Here is a 23,108-nt window from a genome sequence, read left to right as displayed (position 1 = left end):
CCTTTCTGTGGGTCTGCTATCCAGCCTCTTATCCCTGAGTCTGTACATATAACCAGGGTTTCCCTGTCCCAGGTGTGGCATCTGGCACTTGCTCATATTAAATTTCATATTGCTGGTAATTGCCCAGGTCTCCAATTTAAGGTATCTCTGCAAGGTCGCTCTGCCTTCAAGAGAGTCAGCAGCTCCTCCCAGTTTAGTGTTATCTGCAAACTTAGTGTACCTTCAAGTCCTGCATCCAAGTCATTCATGAAAACATCAAAGAGAACTGGCTGTGAAAAGGAGCCTGGTAGAACAGTGACTGGCTGCCAGGACGATGTAACCCTGTTTACTATAACCCTTTGAGCCCAACCCATCAGCCAGTTGTTCACCCATCATATTACGTATTTATGTAGCTCTGTGCTGGACATTTTGTCCAGAAGAATACTGTGGGAAGCAGTATTGAAAGTTTTGCTGAAATCCTAAAAGACTGCATCAACTGGCTTCCCTCGGTCAACTAAGAGGGTGACCTGGTCGTAAAAGGAAATTAAGTTAGTTAAACGGGACTTTCCCCTTGTGAACCCATGTTAGCTGTGGCCAATGACTGCATTGTCCTTAGGTGTTTCTCATTAACTCCCAGAATAAACTTCTCCATAATTTTACTAGGCACTGAAGTGAGATTGACAGGCCTGTAATTACCAGGGTCTTCCTTCTTTCCCTTCTTGAAAATTGGAGCAGTATTTGTCAGCTTCCAGTCAGATGGGACCTCTCCAGATTCCCAAGACCATTGAAAAATAATTTAGAGAGGTCTCGTGATGACATCAGCCAGCTCCTTCAGTACCCTGGGTTGAGTCCCATCAGGCCCATAAATTATCAGCCACTTGGAGCAGCAAATCCTGCACAAGCTTGAGGTTGGCTGGGAGTTTATCGTTACTGCAATCATAGTCTTCCAAACTGCCATGCAAATTTTCTCCCTACAATGGTGAACAGCATCTCTGTAGTCCTCCGGTGTCACCCAACCTTGCTTCCAGTGGCCATATACTTTTTTTTCCCACCTAATCTCTAGAAGAAAATCCCTGCTTAGCCAAGTTGGTCTTCTGCCCTGCTTGCTTGACTTTGGCATTTTGGAATTGCCTTCTCCTGTGCTCTTAGGAAGTGGTACTTCAGAAGTGACCAGCACTGATGGACCCTAGTGTCTTTAAAAGCAGCTTTGCAGGGGGCTCTACTAACTATTTCCCCTAGCAGCCTGAAGTCTGCTCTCTTCGTATCCAGGGTTGAAATCTTGGTGGCAGTTTTCTTCCTGTCACCAAAGACTTTAAATTCAACTACTTTGTGGTCACTATGGCCAAGATGGCCACCAATTGCCACTTCACCCATGAGATCCTCTCTGTTGAGAAGGAACAAAGGTACCAGGAGGGTCCCTTTCCTAGTTGGCTTCCTTAGTACCTGTACCAAGAAGTTATCATCAGGGTGTTTTAGGAATCTCCTGGACCTGTTTGTGTCAGCTATGTGAAAGTCACCCATAAGGACAACGTTGGCTGGTCTCTTAAATATATCTTTAGTCTTGTAAACATTAAATGGCAAATATGTTGCTATTTTTAACTGTAGTTTTTGAGGGGAAACACATCGAACTGTTCTTTGAAGATTATTCTTCACTGTTTTAACTCTTCATGATACCAGACTTCTGGGTGAACCAGTTTAAAGGCAGTAGAGGTATACTCTTTAGAAATACTCAGACAAAAGTGTTTTTTTTCCCCCCAATTTAAAGACTGTTATGGAATGAAGTGACGCTTAAAGAATGCCTATTGGAGCCATAAACTTGATTGCTGTTTAAAAATCCTGTTCATTGGCATTTAATTTAGTATCTTAAGCTTTTGTATGTTTTATATCATCCCATTTTATTTTTACATTTCTTACATAACGCAGTAAACAAAACAACAGCATGTTTTTGTGATGCCTTCTATAGATCTTTATCTGTGCATAAAGAACATCACGAATTAGAAATTCCAGGCTACTGTATGATCACAACAGGAAATCCTCATTGGAAGAGGGAGGTAGAAGTGGGTTTCAGATCTGTAGATGCATTGTCAGTGGATGAACTTCAAGCTCTGGGCTTTTTTGCTACAGCTAAGTTGAAGTAGTACATCTCACAAAACAACTACAGAGCATGGGTGTTTGGAATTACAGATGTCAAAGGGAGCTGTTATTAATCAGTTTTATTCAAGAAATTGCTTTCAGTATACCAACACAGAGTTGACGCTTGGCTAAATCACCTGGAGGAACAAATGCCTGAGATGAAAGGGTGTTCATTTGCAACAGGAAAAGTCAAAATTAGCAATTTAAGCATCAATAACACGAGGGACTATTAAGGGTTTTAGTGAGGATGTAGCTGCATCTACCTTTATGCTGTATTTCTCCTTTCATACATGAATACTTAAGCCTGCCCTCATTTTGCAAAGGTGTGTGAAACTACTTGTACTAGTAGCTGAGAATCCCTCATTTGTTGCTCCTGTGAGTGCATGTGTGGTGCAAGAGCAGGCAATGTGTTAAATTTGTGCCTCTGTGTTTGAGGGACAGTTTGGAACATGAGCACATTAGTCTTCTGTATAAAGTAGCTTATGGGAGTAGTACTTTATTGCTACTTTCTTGCAAAACCAGTAGGGTTGTACTTGGCTGTCCTAGAGCATTTCTTAAAAAATTTTGAAATTGGTGAGATCTTAATGTTATGTTATAAAAATACCAGAAGATATTTTCCTGTTATCGTGAGGTTGAGAACTTCTCCCTTTCCAAGATTTCCAAAGCCTTATTTACTTTCCGTGCAACGGCGTTATGTGGTCAGCAATAGCATTTCCTTAGGGCAGCATGATCAAAAAGAGTTATAGAAGGGAATGAACTAGATGTAAGTGATGTTAGATTTCTCCATCAAACTGTTTAGGAGATGTTACTGAAGGAACAGGGAGCAGTTATGTGCTGAGCTTTGTGAGTTAACGTCTATAAATGTCGTTTGTGCTTTTGGAAAAGTTCAAATTATAAGGTGTTTTGTGCTGTGGTAAGTTGTGTCTTGTGGTCGTCTGTGGCATGAGGAGAATGTGAGGAACTGCTGGAATCTTGATTTGTGGTAGGGTTTTAGGCATGGCAGGAAGCCAAAACCATGTTTTTTCTGTCATCTGCAAGTGCTTTTGAGGAAATGTTGAGGACAGTGGTGAATTTATATTTTTAGGAATTATGCTGTGTGTGGCTTTTCTTTAATCCCTTCACTGCTGCCTGTATTAGTCGCTTCTGTATGTTGATAGAGCTTATACTGGGCTGTACGAGTGGTGCAGAGCTTGGAATAAATGCTGCTCAAACTCAGACTATTGATGTTCATAACCGTGTACCGCAGCTCCTTTCAAGTCCTTTGATTTCACAACTTCACTTTTCACACAGTGTATCTTCTTCGTATGGGCTCATTGTTACCGGGATAATACAGGCATTGTGTTCTCCCGCTGTACAGAGTGCAATATCTTTTCCTTCTCCTGTCAGCACAAGCATGCAGATGCTGTGTTGGGTTGGGCAACGGGAGGAGAATCGGCCAGGGCTCCACACGGCGCTCGTAAGGCTTTTGTGGTTCCGTACGGCTCTGCTCGTAATTAGCATTATAAGGTTTGTCTTCATTTCTTTGTCATAAATCATCTGCCAAGTCTTCTCAGCAAAGTCATCTTTGAACGTCACTAAAATGGCAATCCAGAATCACTATATAAGGAAGAGAATGGCTTTTAAAACTAGCTTCGTGCACTAAAATCTAGGGAGAGTAATTGATGATTGCTCTTCTAAAGAAAACGGCGGAAATTCAGTCAGGACTTAGCGAAGTTGCCAGTTATTTCAGGACAGTCTGCTATTTCTGAGAGGCTGCTTATGAGATTGCGTTACGCAAAGAGAGCTATAGGACCTAGCCATCTGCTTCTGGAGAGCATGGGAGAATCTTTGTTTATTAAAAAAAAAAAAGACGGGTTCATCATCACCAGAGCTTCCATTACTTGATTTCATACATCTGTTGGAGCTGGCAGAAATGTTGTAATACACATTCTTTCCTCTCCAGAGAGAGGGAGGAGGAGGCTTATAGTCATAGATTTGGCTGTGTGACTGTGTTTACTTCCTATTTTTTTTACACATATTTAGTTTTATTTAAAACAAAACAAAAAAACACCTTTACGCTTGAAATAAATGTTTTGATTTCTGTTCCTTTATGGATTCTCCTGGCTGAAGAAGACTGGTGCTTTCCACTAGTCTGGTAGTATCTGTGTGAATATGCAAATGTTACAAAGTAAGTAGTTATAATAATGCTTTTAAGGTTGTTCTTGCACTTCTAGACCTACAAACTGAATTTATAATCAGCTGTAGGCTTACAGGATTTGTTTCTGTAGTATATTTCAGGCACTATCTATGAACTGCAAACGGTATCTATGATTCAATGTCAAGATCCTAGACAGAAGAACATTCACTTCTGTCATCATTGAGCAATTTTTTTGTTTCACTTTTTTTTTTTTAAAGATAAGGGGATGTTTTAGTTCACTGAAAGACAGTGGCAGTAAAACCACTGAATTGTGTTGTGGGGGAACAGAAGCAGGTGAAGCATCCAAGATGTTCCCTCTGGGATGGAGACTCCCAGGGAAGCTGTGGGGTCTCCTCCTTGGAGCCCTTCAGAAGCCGCCTGGACGTGGTGCTGGGCACCCTGCTCTGGATGTCCCTGCTTGGGCACGGGTGGCACCGGGTGGCTCCAGAGGGCCCTGCCGGCCTCAGCCACTCTGGGATTCTTCTTGGCTAGGTTTTAGGCTGAGAGTGTTCCCTCAGGAGGGAAGAATATGTTCCTGAAATTGGCTTTATTTTAGACAGACCCTGGGAATAAAACTAAGACTTTTTGCATGGTGTTCCACAGAGGTAAGATTTTCCATTATTTAAAAGAAAAAAAAAAAGTAATAATTCAACACTTGGAAAAAACAATATAGTGTCTCTAATTTTTCCTTAAAAAAAAAAGTGTACTGACCTGAAACATAAGACATCTTTTAAACAAAACCAGGAGGTGGTGGTGGTGGTTTTTCTTTTAAATTCTTACACTTGACGTAGGTAATGCATCCATGGGGTACTGCTGTACCAGGCAGTAGCGTAAATGCCGTCGTGCTGACTTGGCTGCCTGCTGGCTCCTAGTCTTGACCCAGTCATGACAGAGGTGAGGCCTCAGATGTGCAGCACACAATATCCAGTTTCTGACTTTATCACACCATGGTAAAATTGTGGAAATCCAGTGTACTCCGTGCAGGGGGGGAGGTAAGCTGGGAAATGCTGAGGAGAAAAATGGTGCCAGCATTCGTTGCATCCAGCCATGCGCCACTGATGTCTCGTGAGAAATGTCTTCTCTTTCTTCTGTTACAGGTGGTTGACTAAGAATTCTTCTTGTACAATTAAGCTGGCAAAAAATGGGAATATTTACATGTTTGGGGCAACCTGGTGTTTTTGGTTGGAGATGGTGTGCTGCACCATCTGTGTGTGTGGAGATGGTTGTATCAGTCTCCTGTGTCAGAGGAAAATGGGAGAACACCTTTATTTCTCCTTTGAGCCAGTCATTTAAACAATAAGCACCCCTCTGTCTTAAAGAGAATAATTGAACCCTACTATGTGATAGGAATCTCTTTTTTTGTTGATGTTTTTGCTCTTTTTTAAATGTCATGAAAAATTCAAATGTCGTCATCTTAACTCTAGTCTTTGCTTGAATTGCAGTATGGAATTGGAATGGCAAAGCAGTGTTGCCTGTCACTCACTCTCCAGCTCTGCTTTCTGAAATATTCAAGTGCTTTAAATATAAAAATATGCATCTGCTTACTGCTCTGCAAACCCTTAGGATATGAGAATACCCTGAGTTGTTTAGCCACAGTGACTTGATTTCTGCTGGTTGTCTAAACGCATTCAAAACACACAGAGAACTCCTTAGTTTCTTTTAACTAACCATATAGGCTTGGTACGTTATCTGATCACGCGTGGAAACTGTAAAGTAGAGGAAACAAAAATTTCCAATGCTCTCAGCTTGTTAGGGTGTTGTATATAAGAACTGGTTATACATTTACTTGTCACCTTGGATTATGGTGGCTCTTGTGCACACATCCTCAGGGAGCGGGGGGGTGAGGTTGCCGTTCTCAGCACCACTTAAGAACAACAAAGATGTTCCTTGCCCCTGGGGAAATTTTGGACTTGTTAAGATGAGAAGGATGTAATGGATAGAAAAAAGAAGACAGAAGGAAATACTGGGTCAAAAGTATGAGAAGAAGATGGTAGTAATAGGAATAACAGGTCATTAGAGTGCTGTGATGTTTCAGAACCAGAAGTGATGGATGTGATTCTAATCTATTTTTTCTTTTCTCTTAATAAAGGGAATTCCTGTGAAGAATTTGCTGCAAGCGAAGATATGTGTGAATTTTCTGCGTGAAGACTCTCAAACTGGATTACATAATAATATGACTTAAGCATGTATCCTCTGGCTCTCTTATTTTGATCCTTAAAAATGAGTAGGGTTGTATGTGAAATTTAACCCATTTTTGATGAGTGATCTAGACATGAGTTTACATCGGCAAATGGGCTCTGATCGGGACCTCCAGTCTTCTGCTTCTTCTGTGAGTTTGCCTTCGGTTAAAAAGGCACCAAAGAAAAGAAGAATTTCCTTGGGCTCTCTTTTTCGGAGAAAAAAGGACACAAAACGCAAGTCTAGGGATTTAAATGGAGGTGTTGATGGAATTGCGAGTATTGAAAGCATTCATTCAGAAATGTGTACAGACAAGAACTCTATTTTCTCCACGTGTACCTCTTCCGATAATGGAACAACCTCTAGCAGCAAACCGAGCGGAGACTTCATGGAATGCCCCTTGTGCCTTTTGCGGCACTCCAAGGACAGGTTCCCAGAGATAATGACTTGCCACCATAGATCTTGTGTGGATTGCTTGCGTCAGTATCTCCGGATAGAAATCTCTGAGAGTAGAGTTAATATTAGCTGTCCAGAATGCTCAGAACGATTTAATCCTCATGATATCCGTTTGATATTAAATGACGACATCTTGATGGAAAAATACGAAGAGTTCATGCTTAGACGATGGCTAGTTGCGGATCCTGATTGTAGGTGGTGCCCAGCTCCAGATTGCGGGTAGGTTTTTTTTTTTCCTTCCATATCTGCAAAAGAAGTGAGAGCATAAATAGATAACATGCCTAGCACTGTGCTTTTTGAAAAGTTAATTACTTTACCTTATATTTTGTTACGTGTTGTATGAGTGGGTAGCAAAGAGAATTCTCATTTAAAAACAAACAAAAAACCCTTTCCCCCTAGTTTTTCCTCAAGGAGGATTTTCTTATTCTGCACAGAGAGAATGTCAGTAAATTAATGAAACTTATTGGTAGGTGGTTGCTATGTATCTACTGCAGGGAAAAGCTTCAAATGTTGCACTGTTAAAGCAAGAAACAAAAAAAAAGTTGAAAATTAGTTTACTGTACTTTTAGCTTAGTCCATTTATTTGGACTTCTCATGGAAGAGAAAGCAGATATCTTTTTTTTTTTAACAATGAAATATAATTGAAGATTTTCTTCTTATAAAAAGCCCTCTCCGGCTTCAGATATCTTCTGGCTGGCTGACACACCACTTGTTGCCTGTCAACAGAGTTCTGATGTAAGATAATAATCAGTTTGTTCCTGCTTATTATCTGAAGAACGTAGTGTTTTAACTTTGCTTTAATATTTAAACAGCTCTGAAATCATTCTGAATTCTGACATGAGTAGGCTGAATACGACACCGCGGCTCATCACGCTTTTCTACCGTTGGTGTCTCATAATGCCATTTTTTCAGCAAGTTGTTTTTTTAGAGGTTTTGTTTTGCATTACGATAATGCCTAAAGGTTATAGCCATGACTGCAATCCAGATGTGCAGCGCACGGTAAAAACTCTTAGAGAATATCTCTATTTTTGGGTATCACAGATGAACAATAAGTAGAGAGAAAGGGAGGAATGTTGGAAGAGTACAAGCTAAATAGGACAGGCAATTAGGTAGATTAAGCAACCTGAACATTAATATCAGAATATTTAATGTTTAGGAGGTTTTTCAAATTTGAACAGTATATTAAGAAACATTTTAGATGAAATACAATTTTGCTTTCATAATTTAAATGAAATAGAACTTGCTAATGTGGATCACAAGCAGGGACTGGAAATACGACAGCTTCTTGGGTCCTCTGGTCTGACATGGATGGCGCTGCTGTGGTCAGTTCGAGTAGAGGAGGAAGAATGACTTGGGAGGACTGGTTGCATGAGTTTGTTACAAAGTCATGTGGATGAAATCAGCAGAGCTTTACTACTAATGAAAGCAAACCGTGGAAAGCATTATTTGATAAGCCTTTGGTTGCTTTGCTCGGGATTCCCTGAGTTTTGGTGTTCTTGAACAAACCGATGTTCCTCAGGGTGTGTAGAAGTATATAAGAATGTGGCCACGTCTTCTGTTAAACCATGTTTCAGTGATTCAGATAGTCTTAGTGAAGTGCTGGAAAAGAAAGGCACAGATTTGTTTAATAGAGAATTTTTACTTTGCTTTTTTTTTTGGTGCACTTCATTTTTCTCATCTGTTTAAAGGAAATCTTAAGCATCTGTAAATGGTCAGAAAATGTAATGGTAATTCCTATTGATAATATCATTACAAAATTACAGATTGGGTCTTCAAGGTGAAGCTAAAGCTCTGTGCATTCATGTGGGACCATAGCCATGGATTAGTATGTAGCAAAATATTTAAATCTTTGCTCCAGAGCTGCCTCCTGCCTGCTCCTTCCTCTGACCAAGGGTGGAGTCCCACAGCGAGCACAGCGTATTGCCACGATGTCAAACTCTGACAGTTTTTTGAGAGGAACAAACCAATGTGTTATATGGGTGTCCTTAACTGTACCTTTGGAAACACGCGTGGTAGGGAAATGCTTTACGTGGGATTCTGGTTTTAGTGCATAGATCCTCACCGAGTTCTCATTGCTAGTTAAAAACCAGGTGAAGTTGGTTACTTGGATGCTTCTCAGGATCATTGATCGCTGTCATCCTAAAGAAACGAGCTGATGCGACCATGTGTTGCCTTGCTCCCTTCCTCCTCCTGGTTGCTTTTGAAACCTTTAGCACTTTGAAATACGTTTGGCAGAGGGAGGTGGAGCTTTCAGAGTAATTTAATTTACTAAGTTTTGTGGAAAAAACACACAATAGTTGAGCAGAGGAGAGAGACATCCCCAATAACACCTCCGGCGAGGGAAAGGACCGCGTGTGAATCCTACGGGTACCTTCTCCAGCCTGGCCCCAGGCAGCAGCGCAGCAAATGGTTCTCAGACGTGCTCCTGCCCGGCAGGGCAGCTGCCAGAAGGCACCCGGCGGAGATGGGAAGGAGAAGCAGCATCGGAAGTAACGGGGATTGTTATGGTGTAGTGAAGAGAGAGAGGGTGGAGGGAGGAGCTGGACAGGCATGAGATTTAGGGAAGCGAACGCGATCCAGCTTTTCACTGAGTAGCTTAGTTAGCAGAGGTGGTTTAAAGACTCCATACCATGTACAGCAGGCACAGACTTGAGCAGACAACTGCTTTACCAGTGATGTGGTGCAACAGCAGTCATGCTTTTCTACTTGCTTTGGCAACTGTACTCAGCTTGCCAGTTAAAATTGAGGGCTTCTTTTCTTTTCTGATCAGGTCTTGATGTGTATTACTGGTGGGTTGTGTTAAGGTCGTAGCTGACCTGATTTTAGGACGTATCAAAATTTTCCTGAAGAAGCTGGATGGCTCGCATTTACTGAACTTGCGATTAATCCCAAAGCAGGAGAGGTGCAAGAGCTTCAGGTGCAGGGAACGGGGTAGCATCCTTTGCTAAAGTCGAGCATTTCAGTAGGGATGATTTACTGCACAAGTAGGTAAGAGAACAAACCGAGTGGATGCTGTATGACAGTGCTTCTGCGCAGCATTGACAAAACATCCGATTAGGTAAAAGTCTCTGGACCAGCTGCAGCCTACCTGCAATAGCTTGCCAGGGGACATCAGCAAACAGTTGTTGTGTCCATGGGGTAAGGAAACCTCTTGGGCTTTCTTCCAGCCAAATTTGTCGAGGGTTCTGTTTCAACATGATGAGTTGTCAAATGTCGTTTTTATAAGCCTTAGTGAATCAGTATTCCAAAAGTGGTCCGTCATTTATTCTGCCTGAATTATTTAGGGGTTTTTGCGCTGAGATTTTATTGCTGACATTATTAGAAGAGAGCTGCAATTCTTAGATTTTTATCTTTGTCAAGCAAAACGTAGATTGGGCAAAAGAGTACGCGTTTTTTGTTCCTGTTCTGCTCCCACCATATATCGTTTCTGCAATTAGTTGTCCTTTTCCTGTGTTTTTTTTTAAACTTGCTGTTACCCTGAGTTCGGTTATTTGTCCCTTCTCTCCTCTCAGCCTATCCAGAACTTCGAGAATTCACACGCCCTGTAAAATGAATGCAGATTAAACCCGTAATCTTGTACAGTTTGACCAAACACTTGCCCTGGTCTAAAAGGTTACTTCCAGAGGTCTGCCGATACATCGGTCCCCAACAGGGAGTGCTTTCAGGGATGTGCCCAGCCCCTGTTAGCCGTGGGAGGCGGGAGATGAATTGGTACTTCACTCGGCAGCCTGAGCTTGAGATGCTTCGATATAACATGAATGAATCGTGGATGTGTCCCTTTGTGCTGAAGAAGCGTTTGGACCAGAGTCGCTTTGTGTACACGCAGAGTAATTAGCTCTTCAGTCGCTCCAAGTGAGGCAAATTGAGCTGATTAACTTGGCAACCCTATCGAAGATTCCAGCAATTACTGAAACAAGTTTTTGCTTGGAAAGTAAATTGTTTGAAAACAGGCGAGCATATGTAATTTTGTGTAGCTACATCATCTGTAAGTGAAAGGTTGAAAACTCCCATTTGTTTTGCATAGCGTTTAAAGAGGAGCAACCTCCAACGTGCTGGTTTAAAACATTAATAAAATGATATCACATTAACTTTATGGAGCTTCAGATCTATCAACTCTGAAATTAAAATAGCTAAGTTTCAGCTAAATATCTGTGCGGAAATATTTTTTAGTATTATTACTGAATATTTTATGTGAATTTCATGCAACTCCTAGAAATGGGGCGAGGTGTGTTGAAAATTAACGATTTACGCTTAAAATAAAGCTACTTTCATTTGAACAGCCACAAACTTGGGCTCTGCTGTACTTACAGATCTGAAATCTGTGCAGGGCAGCTGTTTGCATGAATAAAACTACACATCTGTTCTAGGTGTTCATAGCAGTGGGCATAGTATATTTTTTTTCTATTTAAAATAAAGCTATTGCATAAAATCATTGAAAACATTACAGTGGGTAGGAATTAAAGGCGTGTGTATATGTATATGAGTATACATGTGTGTATATGCATATATTTAGCATTAATATTCATTGTAATACACGTGTTTTTTATCATATGAACTTCAGAATTTAAAGCTGATGGAGGAACTAGTTTCAGCTGTGATTTGTGGCAACAACAGTATCATTGGATAGAATTGGTTATGTGGTGTTTGATCGCAAAATAGCACAACAGTTCTGTAAGTCTCAACATTTGGGGAGCTTTTTGGTCTACAGTATTGTCAGAGTAAAGGTGGTAGTGATAGCCCAAACTCCTGTCTACTTCTGCATATATAGTTTGAAATTTATTTTGAAAATTGGGGTGTTTTAAAAAATTGTGCTACCAATTTAGAAAGCCAAATCCTTACATTATAATTCCTCTGTTTTGGTATTTTAACATGCAAAGAGTAAGCAAACATCTATTTAATGTAGATAGCAGCGTTCATGGTAGAAGACAACCAGTAAAGTACCAAACTTTCAGGCACTATCAAGTCAGGTGCCTTTCGAGGAGCAGATCACACTATAGATCGTAGAAACCATAGAATCATGGATTGTGCAGCAGGGATTATCCTAGATTAAAGAGATGGTCAAATTTAGACATGCCTGTAGTGACTGGGACACTTCGGAAAGCAGTAACTTTTTCCAAGGTACTTAAACACCTTTTTTTTCTTCCTGCTCTTCTAAACTGTTGTTGTTTTGTGACTTTAAACTTCTCAGCCTTAAATACAGTGTGTTTCAGTCCTGCTTGAAGTCATTAAGTCTGGGGAGAGCAAAGTGTTGCCTTGATTATAGTATTCCTGTGCAGTCTGAGTCTAACACCATAGCCATAGACCCGTGGAAGAAAAAGGCGGTAAGGAATTTGTGCTGGCCACATGATGTCACCTCCTGATCTCTGCTGCCTTCGTACCTCTTCTGGTAGCTCTTTTTAGCTTTAGTCTATAACTAAAACTGATTTTATTAAAAAAATTTTCTCTTGTACCCCCATTGATAATTTCAAGGTATGCTGTGATCGCGTTTGGATGCGCCAGCTGTCCCAAACTTACATGTGGACGAGAAGGCTGCGGGACTGAGTTTTGCTATCACTGTAAGCAGATTTGGCACCCAAACCAGACCTGCGATGCGGCTCGCCAGGAGAGAGCTCAAAGTCTGCGCCTGAGAACAATTCGTTCTTCGTCTATCAGTTACAGCCAGGAATCTGGAGCAGCAGGTATTTATGATCAGGATACTGGGCCTGTAAAATATCTTTCTGCTACGTTTGCACAGTTGACTTTGAAAAGGAAAGAACTGAATGGTAGCTTGGTAGATACTAACTCCTTTGCGTTTCAGAAACATAAAATATGCAATTTTAGGATTGATGTCAAATTTTTGATGTTAATATTTCAAGTACTCTGTGACCAGAGCACCTGACTTCGACCCTAGAGGCATGTCAGCATTTTAAATTCTTACTTTATAGCTGAGAAATGGAAACTCTTAGGAGCTTGGTGCAAAGCATTCTCTGTTTGACAGGCTGACTTCATTAGCTCTGTCCCTTACACTCTGGGAACATGCATTTTCTACACTGTAGGTGAAATTTCACAAGGATACTACTACTAATAAATGCTGTTAAAATAAAACCCCACAACACTAATTTTCTGCTTCCAGAAGAGACTGTTAGGCTGAGGCCAGCTCTGATGTTTGACATCTATGTTTGTTATTTTTTTCCTTTTGAGTAGGCTACTCCCTGTTCACAGGGAGTTACCTAGTTTCTGTTTTTCAATAAAATGCTCATTTTTCTTGGCTATCAGAAACAAAGCAATTCCAGCTTCTGAAAATCTTGACTTCTTCATAACTTAGAAAAAGAAAAAAAAAAAAGGGAGGGGTGTGGGGGGGGAAGATAAACTCTTCAGAGCAATATGTTGCGGAGTGAGAGTCCAGTTTGCTACGGATGAGATTTGGCCTTACGTTTCACCACACTCTGATCTATTTGGCAGCTTTTGTCTGGCTGAGCAAACAAAAAGTACATGTTTTGGGGAAAGTGTTTCTTGCAACTTGAATGTAGTTAGAGCTGTCATTCTCCAATCCAGCCTTAGCCTTGGGAGTCTTTAATTTGTTGTTTGTGCCGCCTTGTTTTAAATGAGGCGCACCGTCTTGCCTTAAATTGGCATATTGCTCTGGTGTTCAAATGAATTTGAAAATAAACTTTAAATAAATTAGTATGCTATCTCCTTTCCTTCCCCTTTCAGTCCCTGCTAGCTTGAACACCAGTAGCTCTGCCACATCCATGCTCAGTTTAGTTGTGTCTCTTCCCATCTGGGAATAGTTAGTGCATCCTTTCAGCTGCTCACTGTCCAGCTGCACTGGACTTGCTAGAGTTGATTCTGCCAGTTCCTCGCCTCTTTGGATATTCCTTACACCAGGTATAAGCTGCATCCCTCTTCTCCTTTTATCCCCACTAGTAGCACAAAGGTAGGAAACCGGAACTTCTGCACGAGGAGCTGCAAGTTAACTTCAGCTGCTGTGTATAAATAGCTTGGCTCAGAGTGGACATGCTGACCAGTGACGTAAAGGAACAAAGATCACAACTGTGATTGTGTCAGCATACAAGTATTTCACTGTTGCGCAATGCCCCCTTGTTTGCTAGTGATAGGGCTAGCTGCTTGACTACAATTTTTAAATATTTGTCTTAGGAACAAGGAGAGCCTCTGGAATTTTCTTATTTCTACAACAGTTCTTTTTTTTCTAGGCAATAAGTATTTCTCTTCTGTGAAGAGAAATTAAGAAGAGAGTGGTGATGCCAAAGAAATGTAGAAGGGGAGATGGAAGTATGATAAGAAATAACATAGTGGAGTCAAGTAAAATATTCGTAACAGCATGAAATGTAAAAAAGGATTATATTTAAAGAGAGTGTGCTGTCAGTCCTGTATTAACATAAAAGCTTAATGTCTGACTCTAATGTATGTATGTTGCATTAAGCTTAGAAAATCCTTGAACAGTGTGTACATTAACTATTCAGTTACTCGAATGTGATCTAATACACCTTGTTTTGATTAGTATCACTTGGTCCATGGTTTACAAATAGTTATCAAAGAAGTCGCTGCAAAACCATGATTTGTAAAGAAAACTTACAATAAACTTTTTCCATTTTTCAGATGATGGTTCAATCAGCTTTCCCAAATGTCTGTATTTTGATTAAATCTGTTTGCCTAAAGAACTGATGCAATCTTAATATTCGTTTTTAAACAGCTGATGACATAAAGCCATGCCCACGCTGTGCTGCTTATATAATAAAAATGAATGATGGAAGCTGCAATCATATGACTTGTGCCGTCTGTGGCTGTGAGTTCTGCTGGCTGTGTATGAAAGAGATCTCAGATTTACACTATTTAAGGTACATCCAAGAAAAAAGATCTGTATGGTTGGTAATTTATTTTTTAAAGTATGTAGAAGTAGATTCCTAAGTGTTATAAGTCTGGCTTTCTTCCTGTTGGAGTAGAGAATCAAAGCTGAAGTATCTGTCTGAGAATTAAGTTAGTTTTCAATGCAAGTATTTAAATTAGTACATTGTTTTATTATAAAATATTTTTCATGCATGCAATGTGTACAACAAATGAAGTGTTTTAGATGGACATAACCACTGTTTTTACTGACATCTTAATACTGCTGAATTGTGTTTACATAAAGTAACACAAGAACTCTGATTATATTGCGTTACCTGTGAACCACAGATTAGCACGTGGTAATCCGCAATATGCTTCTCTACATTTCAAAATATTCTCCAAAGCCACTCCTACAAATCTGAAGACATAATAAATAATTCGGTGTCTGTTAGTTGAACCTAAGAACAATAATTTTGTAACTAGAGAACAATTTAGTACTGTATAGTTATATCAGTTTACTTGCAATTTCTTTAAAGTTTTTCTACTTTTCTCGTAGCCCATCAGGTTGCACATTTTGGGGAAAGAAACCATGGAGCCGTAAGAAGAAAATACTGTGGCAACTCGGGACGCTCGTTGGAGCTCCTGTAGGAATTGCATTAATAGCTGGCATTGCTATTCCTGCTATGATTATTGGAATTCCTGTGTATGTGGGACGGAAGGTAAAATACTACGTTCAGTTGGTTGTCGTCACCAGCCTTTTTGAAAAAAAAACCAACAAAAGACACAAATTATTTAAGAAAAGGTTGATGTCAGTTGCACAGGAGAAAGTGTTTTTAAGAATGTAGTTGATCTTAAAAACAGGTAGAACAAAATGCTGAAGAAGGATTTCTGTATTTTGCCATGGGAGTTCTTGTATGCTTTTTCAAAATCGCTGTCTTTAATCTCTGGTTTCCATTGTGTTCATTTGAACTAAACAATATTTAGAGAGAAGGAAGGCAAAACTAGAAAAACACTTTTTTGTAGAAACAGATAATTACCAGTATTTTAACATACAGTTCTACTAGTACAGGTTTGTGCATGCATACACACGTTTCAGCATTTATATTTGGCACCTTGTAAATTGCCCCAGGCCAGTCCACTGTGTGCAACATGGGCAGGGACATCAGCCACTAGAACCCATTCAAAAGGGCCCAAAGCCCCATCCAGCCTGGCCTTGAGCACCTCCAGGGATGGGGCATCCACAGCTTCTCTGGGCAGCCTGTGCCAGGGCCTCACCACCCTGAGAGAAGAATTTCCTCCTTATATCTAATCTAAATCTTTCTTTTAGTTTAAAGTATTTCCCCCTTATCCTATCCCTACACCCCCTGACAAAGAGTCGCTCTCCAGCTTTCTTGCAGGCCCCCTTTAGGCACTGGAAGGCCACTGTAAGGTCTGCCCAGAGCCTTCTCTTCTCCAGGTTGACGATACCCAACTGTCCTCATAGGAGAGGTGCTCCAGTCTTTTGATCATACTCATGGACCCAATGATCTCTTGAGGTCCCTTCAGACCCCTACGATTCTGTGATTCCCTTCCTTACCCACCAGCTCTGTCTTAGAAGGCCACCAGATTTGTCAGGCGTGATCTGCCCTTAGTGAAGCCATGTTGGCTGTCAGCAGTCACCTTCTTGTCCTCCATGTGCCTTAGCATAGTTTCCAGGAGGATCTGCTCCATGATCTGGCCAGGCACAGAAGTGAGACTGACTGGCCAGTAGTTCCCCAGGTTTTCCTTTTCCCCTTTTTAAAAATGGGGGTTATGTTTCCTATCTTCTAGTCAGTGGGAACTTCACCGGACTGCCATGACTTCTCAAATACAATGGACAGTGGCTTAGCAACTACATCTGCCAGTTCCCTTAGGACCTACAGATGCATCTCATCAGGTCCCGTGGACTTGTATGCCTTCAAATTCCTTAGATGGTCTTGAACCTGATCTTCTGCAGCGGGGCAGTTCATTCTCCCAATCCCTTCCTTTGTCCACTCGGAGTACAGCAGTGAAGCTGAGCTTTACTTCTGCTCAGTTAAACGAAAGGGTGACCCTCTTCATATAAATACCTGTTGACTCTTTCTCAACAAGGTGCTATTTTGATGTCGTGTATTCCAAAACCTGTACCCTTTTTCGCAGTACTGGTACTTCAAGCAATTGGTCTCCTCCTAAGCGACATAGTGTACGTATTCCCATTGTGCTGTATCCAACTGTTCCAGGGCATTTTTTCAGTTTCTCAAGACTAGTCTGAGTTCTGGCAGTCTTGTAGCCCTGATAGGTTGGTATTGTCCTGAAAGAGGACACTAGAAATGCTTTCCTCCTTCCATCTTCCAAATTAATGAAAATGGTGAAAATACTCTTGGATTCAGAGCACATCTCTTGGAAGGAAGAACAGGAGAAAGAGTTTCAATTTGGTGAGATAACAACAACAACAAAAAAAAACACAACCTAATGAGAAATCTGATGTTTTTCTGTCAGCTTTACATGAAGTTAATAGTTCTTTTCTCCAGACTGTTTTTTTTCAGTCTGGACCATTATAAAAAGCATCACGTAAGAAAACTTCAAAATTTGCAAGTCTGTGTGTGGCATCTGCTTCGCCCTGTCCTCAAGGCCAGTCATCCTCTCACTGAAGAAAACAAAACTGATTTGCTACTGATTTTTTTTCTCAAACCTTTCTGAATAATAAATTTCTAAAATTATTATTAGTGACTTTGAAATTGGGCCTGATAAGATATTTTTCAGATCAGCTCATGCAAGTATGCTCTAATGTGCTGTTTTCCTACAGATCTTACTCCTTTGTCACCAGTCACCTGTCTCACAGGTAATCTTTAGTGACATCTGAAGGGGGGAAAAAAGGCCTCCAATTTAGTCTGCTAGCTCTTCGTTTTTGTTAAATAGCAAACTGATCTATTTTGGTCTTCCTCTTACTAGCAGTGTACTTTTAGAATAATTTCTTGTTAGCTTTGGCCCTTGCTCTTTTATTTCCTCTCTTAACCTTTCTGACTTTGTCTTGACACCCTCATGCTGTTCCTTCATACTTCTTGAAAGTAATCTGACCTACTTTCCTTTTTTTTTTAATGCTGCTGCTTCTTCAGTAAAGGAGGCTACTTTGTACTTCTGCAACACTTTCTTCTGCACTGGGAGAGTTCGTGCTTGTATTTCTATCGTTTCCTTAAGGAAGCACTCGTTATTCTCACTCATTTTCATAGATACATATCTGGTAACCTACCAGTTTTCTGCTGTGATTGAAATCCCTCTTCTTTTGGCGCAGTGTTCTTTCTTAGGTATTCTTTCTTTCCTCGGAATTCTTATCTCATTGTTATTATTACCAATGTAACCCTCTGTCTTCATGTTTTTTAATCAGTTTCCCCTCTGTAACCATCCCTTCCATTCCTTTTTGTTGCTTTGTGTTTAAGGACTCCAGAACCCTTGCAGACTGTTGATTTTTTTTTGCATATTCCTTTTGTTTTGGGTAGTTAAAATTGCCCATACCAATAAAATTCAGTGCCCGAGATGGTCCTGCTTAACGTCCCACAGATACCCGTAAAACGTGATATTTCTGAATTTGTAATTCCTACACACGTATGCTGTGAGAGTATTCACGTTCAATTTTTCCTTTTAATCTGTACCTGCAGGCCTTACAGGTATGGTCCACACTCAAGTTCCCCCTCGTTCCATGCTGTTCTCTCAGAGCAAGTAGATGCATTCCCATTGTATAGAAATGCAGTGTCGTCTCCTTTTCCTTGCCTGCCTTCCCTGAACAAGTTCTTACTTTATTCCAGAATGAGAACAACCCTATTAAATCTCAAATTGAAAATATAGAGAGCATAACATGTACTGAAGTTTCCAGTTCAACTTACGTTGTCATTCTTCTTTCAGTAGCATATCAGTACAAAAATATTGTGATTGTCCTCTTGTTGTTCTTCTGTGTTCTTCCTTAGATGTACTGAGGATTAACGTAGCCTCATGACAACCATTGAGATACTGACCTGTTGTTCATTTGTAATTACATCTTAACCGAGAATGCTGACAAATGAAGCACATATGGCTAAAAAGCCATGTTTCCTGAGAGCTGAATAAAACAAACAAAAAAGTAGGAAATCTCTGTAAAAGTGATTTTTGAAGGCCTTTGATATTTGTGTGGCTGCAGATAAATTTGAGATGGTCACACTTCAGGGTTAGGGCAGACTTGAACCACCAGTAAGGGTTTTGGATAGCAGATCCTACAGTAGATAATAGTACTGCTAAGACTCAGGTTTGCTAAAATATTCCCTACCTCGACAGTTTGTCATGAGAAGGTGCCAGAGCAATGGAGTCCTTGCTGTTCTTCCCTCCAGGTTATGTTTGGTGAAGGCTGCCTTACTACAAGATTTTCATGATGTTATTTCAAGCTGTTTCCACAGATCTAATCTGTGGAAATTTCACACTGTATTGTTCAAGGGAAAGATGACAGAGAATCAGAAGGGTCAGTTTGCTCAGGGGTGGCAGTTCTTTGATCCAGAAAATTGTTGACTTTTCCCAACCATGTAAGGTAGAGTAATGATTCAACAAATAAACCAAAAAAACCTGTTCAGTGTTTTAGCTCTTTGTTTGAGGCTGAAAGTAAATGTTTAGTTGCTGAATTGGGGGATTTCTAGCTTTTAAGACAGTTGTGTAAAATTGAGTATGAATTTTCTTGTTCTTTGAGAAAGGCTAAGAAATAAATCACGACATAGAACATGGTCTGTATGGAAGAGAGCAGGATATAGGTTCCAAACCAGGTCAGCCCTTCTATTGTTGCAACAATGTATTATTGATTATTATGATAATACTCTAAAAACCCTTTCTTCTCTTCTCTCAAGATTCACAATCGATACGAAGGCAAAGACATTTCAAAGCACAAGCGAAATTTGGCCATAGCAGGTGGTGTAACCCTATCTGTAATTGTTTCTCCAGTTGTAGCTGCAGTAACTGTAGGTAAGTAAATACTTCTGTTTTGTATATTGGTAGCACCTTGCAATCAGAGTTGTATAAACACTTGTGAATAAAACCCAGATAAGCCTGATAGCTTTCTTTTGCAGGTGAAGAAACCAAGACTTGAAAAACACATGAAGTGTCTGAGGTTATACATACATATTCATAAAACTGACATATTTAAAGCTTTTCCTTAAATGATTGACCAAAAAAAACCTGCTGCAGAGTCTGTTCATATTTGAATAATTTCATGTCAGGCTTTTCTCAACACAGAAGAAAAATAGTCTGTTACATTTAACATTACAGTAGTTGATAAACCTCTTGTTATGCACTGGGAGTCAATTTGAATTTTACCATGTTTTTTTCATAAGGATGTGGAGGATGGCATTTGAGGAAGATCTGGCTCTGTATTATGACGCATTCATCTTCTTACCACGTAGCTCTAAGATCACTGTAAACAAACCCTGATTTTGAGACCCCAGTTAGATTCATCGTGCCATTTTTTCAGTCAGACATCTTTCTGTACCTTCTGCGTGCTTCCATCCGCAAAGTCTTAGAATGGTTTAATTCATATGCCCGAGGAATAACTTTCATAGTCCACTAGAAGTGGTGGGATAAATGTGCACATATATGTGTGCATCTTAGCCCACGGTTCTTTCCACTGTGTTCCCTCTGCTCCCTGCCCCCAGAATTTAAGGAAAATTTATATAATTCTTAAATGGAATTAGTATGATTCAGAAAATATAAAAGATCCTATGGTAATAATGAGGTTAAGTCCTATTAAATCAATAGCAAAGCCCTGTCTGACTCCAGTGAATGCAAAATCCAATAGAACTTGCATGAACTTTAAATATGAAATATTTTAATTTTGTTTATAAAAGATGTTCCAGACCTACTGGAAGTATTAGTTCACCCAGTGTTATGCTTCTCTACCTACTGATACTTTACTGTCATTTCAGCTAGTGATTTATCGGTGCTTCTTAATTTTGGCCCCTCCTGGTTTCTTTCGGGTGTAAATTACTTAAGTAATCACAGAGTATGAGATCACTGTTACGAAAGAGTGCAAAATATAAGTTATTTTTCATAAAAGATTGTACTTCCCTCTGCAGGTATTGGTGTTCCTATTATGCTGGCGTACGTGTATGGAGTCGTTCCAATTTCCCTCTGCCGAAGTGGAGGTTGTGGCGTTTCAGCAGGCAACGGGAAAGGTGTCAGGATAGAATTTGACGATGAAAATGATATAAACGTTGGTGGAACAAATGCAGCTGTAGGTAAGAAAAATGTTTCATTTTTTTTTTGTGAACAGGGGCTTTGTGACTTGTATTTGATGGCCTCAGATACCCAGAGTACCTATTTGCAGAAGAGGTACTGCACAGTCAGGACCACCTCCATACTTCACTGAAAGACCAGCTCTCAGATAAGGGTAGCTGCTCTGCGTTCATGTTCTGCTGTGCTGTAATGCAGCACCTGCTCACTTGGACCTAGAGCAAGACAATCAGTCTTCTTGTGTTTTTGTCCAGCTTCTGACACAGCACTTAGTGAAAGGTAAGAGCAGGAACATTTTAATTTTTCTAGAATCCAGTTTTGCACTTTGATCAGTATGACTGAAAGGTACCTGAGCATCCCACTTCTATTTTACTTCCTCTCTAATGGCCAGCAAGATCTCGAAAGTGCAGAAATGGAGGACAGCGCACCCACAGCTTTATCTTATGTTAAAAACGATTAAAGGAGCTTTTTTTAAAAAAAGCAAAAACATTTTCTTTTTTAAAGTCAGTTTTCGGAATCCAAATTCAAAGTAGCCATGCATTAAAGCTTTACTTGCCCATTTTAACCAAAACCAGACTCATGTAACGTCCATTCCATAGGTAAAAGTTTTAAGATAAAATCAAAGCTGCTTTTTTCAGAATACTGGTTTGTGGAAGCTTGCTGGGTTTCATCTGTTTATCTATAATAATGAGAACTAAATACTTGCAGCTGCTGATCTGGTGCTTTTGTTTAAAAATTGTGTAGCAATATCCTTTGACGTTGGGTCTCTCCATGTTCCTTGGCTCCATATTGCATGTCCTACCCATGGTTAACTTTTCAGTGTCTTCGGTATGTCATACCACGCATAACCATTATAGCAACTCCAAGAAAGGTCCAATTTTCTTTGACAAAGGTATTTTATTTTATAAATCTTTCTTCTCAATGTAACTCCAGGGACAGTTTCCATGGTCATGCTCTAGAAGGTATTAAGTTCTGCTTCCAGGAGTAACGAGCCTTCTTCCTTTCTGTCTAGACACCACTTCAGTAGCAGAGGCACGCCACAACCCCAGCATAGGTGAAGGGAGTGTCGGAGGACTGACCGGCAGCTTGAGTGCAAGTGGCAGCCACATGGATAGAATAGGAGCCATCCGAGACAACCTCAGTGAAACTGCTAGCACCATGGCCCTAGCTGGAGCCAGTATAACAGGGAGCCTCTCAGGGAGTGCGATGGTTAACTGCTTTAACAGGTAAGTGACGTTCTTCTGACATGTAGTATCCACCTCTTAATGTAAGCAGAGAAAGTTGTGTTACTAGGTTTCTTGATGTTTTTTTAAAATTTAAGTGGTTCCTGTTAAAAAACACAGTCTCTGAGATAGAATTTGTCCATGACAAGCTTATTGATATCCAAAAGATCCTGCTAGACCACGGTCTTAAAAGAGTTTGCATTTTTTCCTTCTTCCCAGGAGGGCACCTCACATTTAACACAACGTGGCCTCTAACAGGAGAGCTGTCTCGGTGCATCTCACGGCAGTCAGAACTTCTGGCTTGTTCAGCAATCTGCAAATAGCAAATTGTCCCTTCTGAGCACCTCAGCCTTGCCCAGGTGACATCTTTTTGTCACCTAGGTGCTCGGTGCCTTCTGTGATTGGGGTCTTACTGTACGTTTTGGCTGTCCTGTATGCTGAAGAGACAGAGTATCTGGAAAGGATACTCTTTTTTAGGGATCAGGATGGAATTAGCTCCTTAATAAAATGAGTAGTGTTTGGCACCTGGTTTAAGTAACTCAGAAGTCCAGGCTACGTAGAAAAAGGAAATTGTTGCAATAAATAAAATGCAATATAAAGCAGAGTAGAGAACACAGTTCTCTGACAGTTATTTCATCAGTAATAATTTGCAGCTATGGAAACATGGGAACTGCCTTGAACTTATGTATCCTTCTGATTGCTTTGTCCATTTTTTTTAGAGGACCATACGTTATCTGCAAAAGAATTGTAGATTAGTCTGAAAGTTGTTCTTGTAAATCTCAGGGAGGAAGGCATCCAGAAACTCTTTTTACATGCAACGTTTTGCTCTGCTGGGAATTTCATCTATTTTGGGTTTTAACTAATAAACTGTGCTTACTACTGAATGGGGGAGAAATTTT

At 40.3% G+C, this 23,108-nt stretch overlaps 1 protein-coding gene across 7 annotated transcripts in view; it reads left to right on the top strand.

Annotated features, from left to right (window-relative positions):
- The window catches only part of RNF19A (ring finger protein 19A, RBR E3 ubiquitin protein ligase), a 58,666-nt gene that overhangs the window by 32,693 nt on the left and 2,865 nt on the right, over positions 1-23,108 (top strand). For all 7 annotated transcript variants that reach the window (XM_080583184.1, XM_080583183.1, XM_080583182.1 and 4 more), the window contains 7 exons: positions 6,378-7,141; positions 12,392-12,600; positions 14,616-14,760; positions 15,306-15,468; positions 19,609-19,723; positions 20,830-20,991; positions 21,999-22,212. In XM_080583184.1, the coding sequence (XP_080439310.1) occupies positions 6,546-7,141; positions 12,392-12,600; positions 14,616-14,760; positions 15,306-15,468; positions 19,609-19,723; positions 20,830-20,991; positions 21,999-22,212 (1,604 nt within the window). In that variant the 5' untranslated portion in view covers positions 6,378-6,545. The remainder of the gene's footprint in view (positions 1-6,377; positions 7,142-12,391; positions 12,601-14,615; positions 14,761-15,305; positions 15,469-19,608; positions 19,724-20,829; positions 20,992-21,998; positions 22,213-23,108) is intronic.

This window comes from Anser brachyrhynchus, assembly GCF_964034855.1.
Source record: "Anser brachyrhynchus genome assembly, chromosome: 2".
NCBI lineage: Eukaryota > Metazoa > Chordata > Aves > Anseriformes > Anatidae > Anser > Anser brachyrhynchus.
This window is presented reverse-complemented; position numbering and strand designations above follow the sequence as displayed.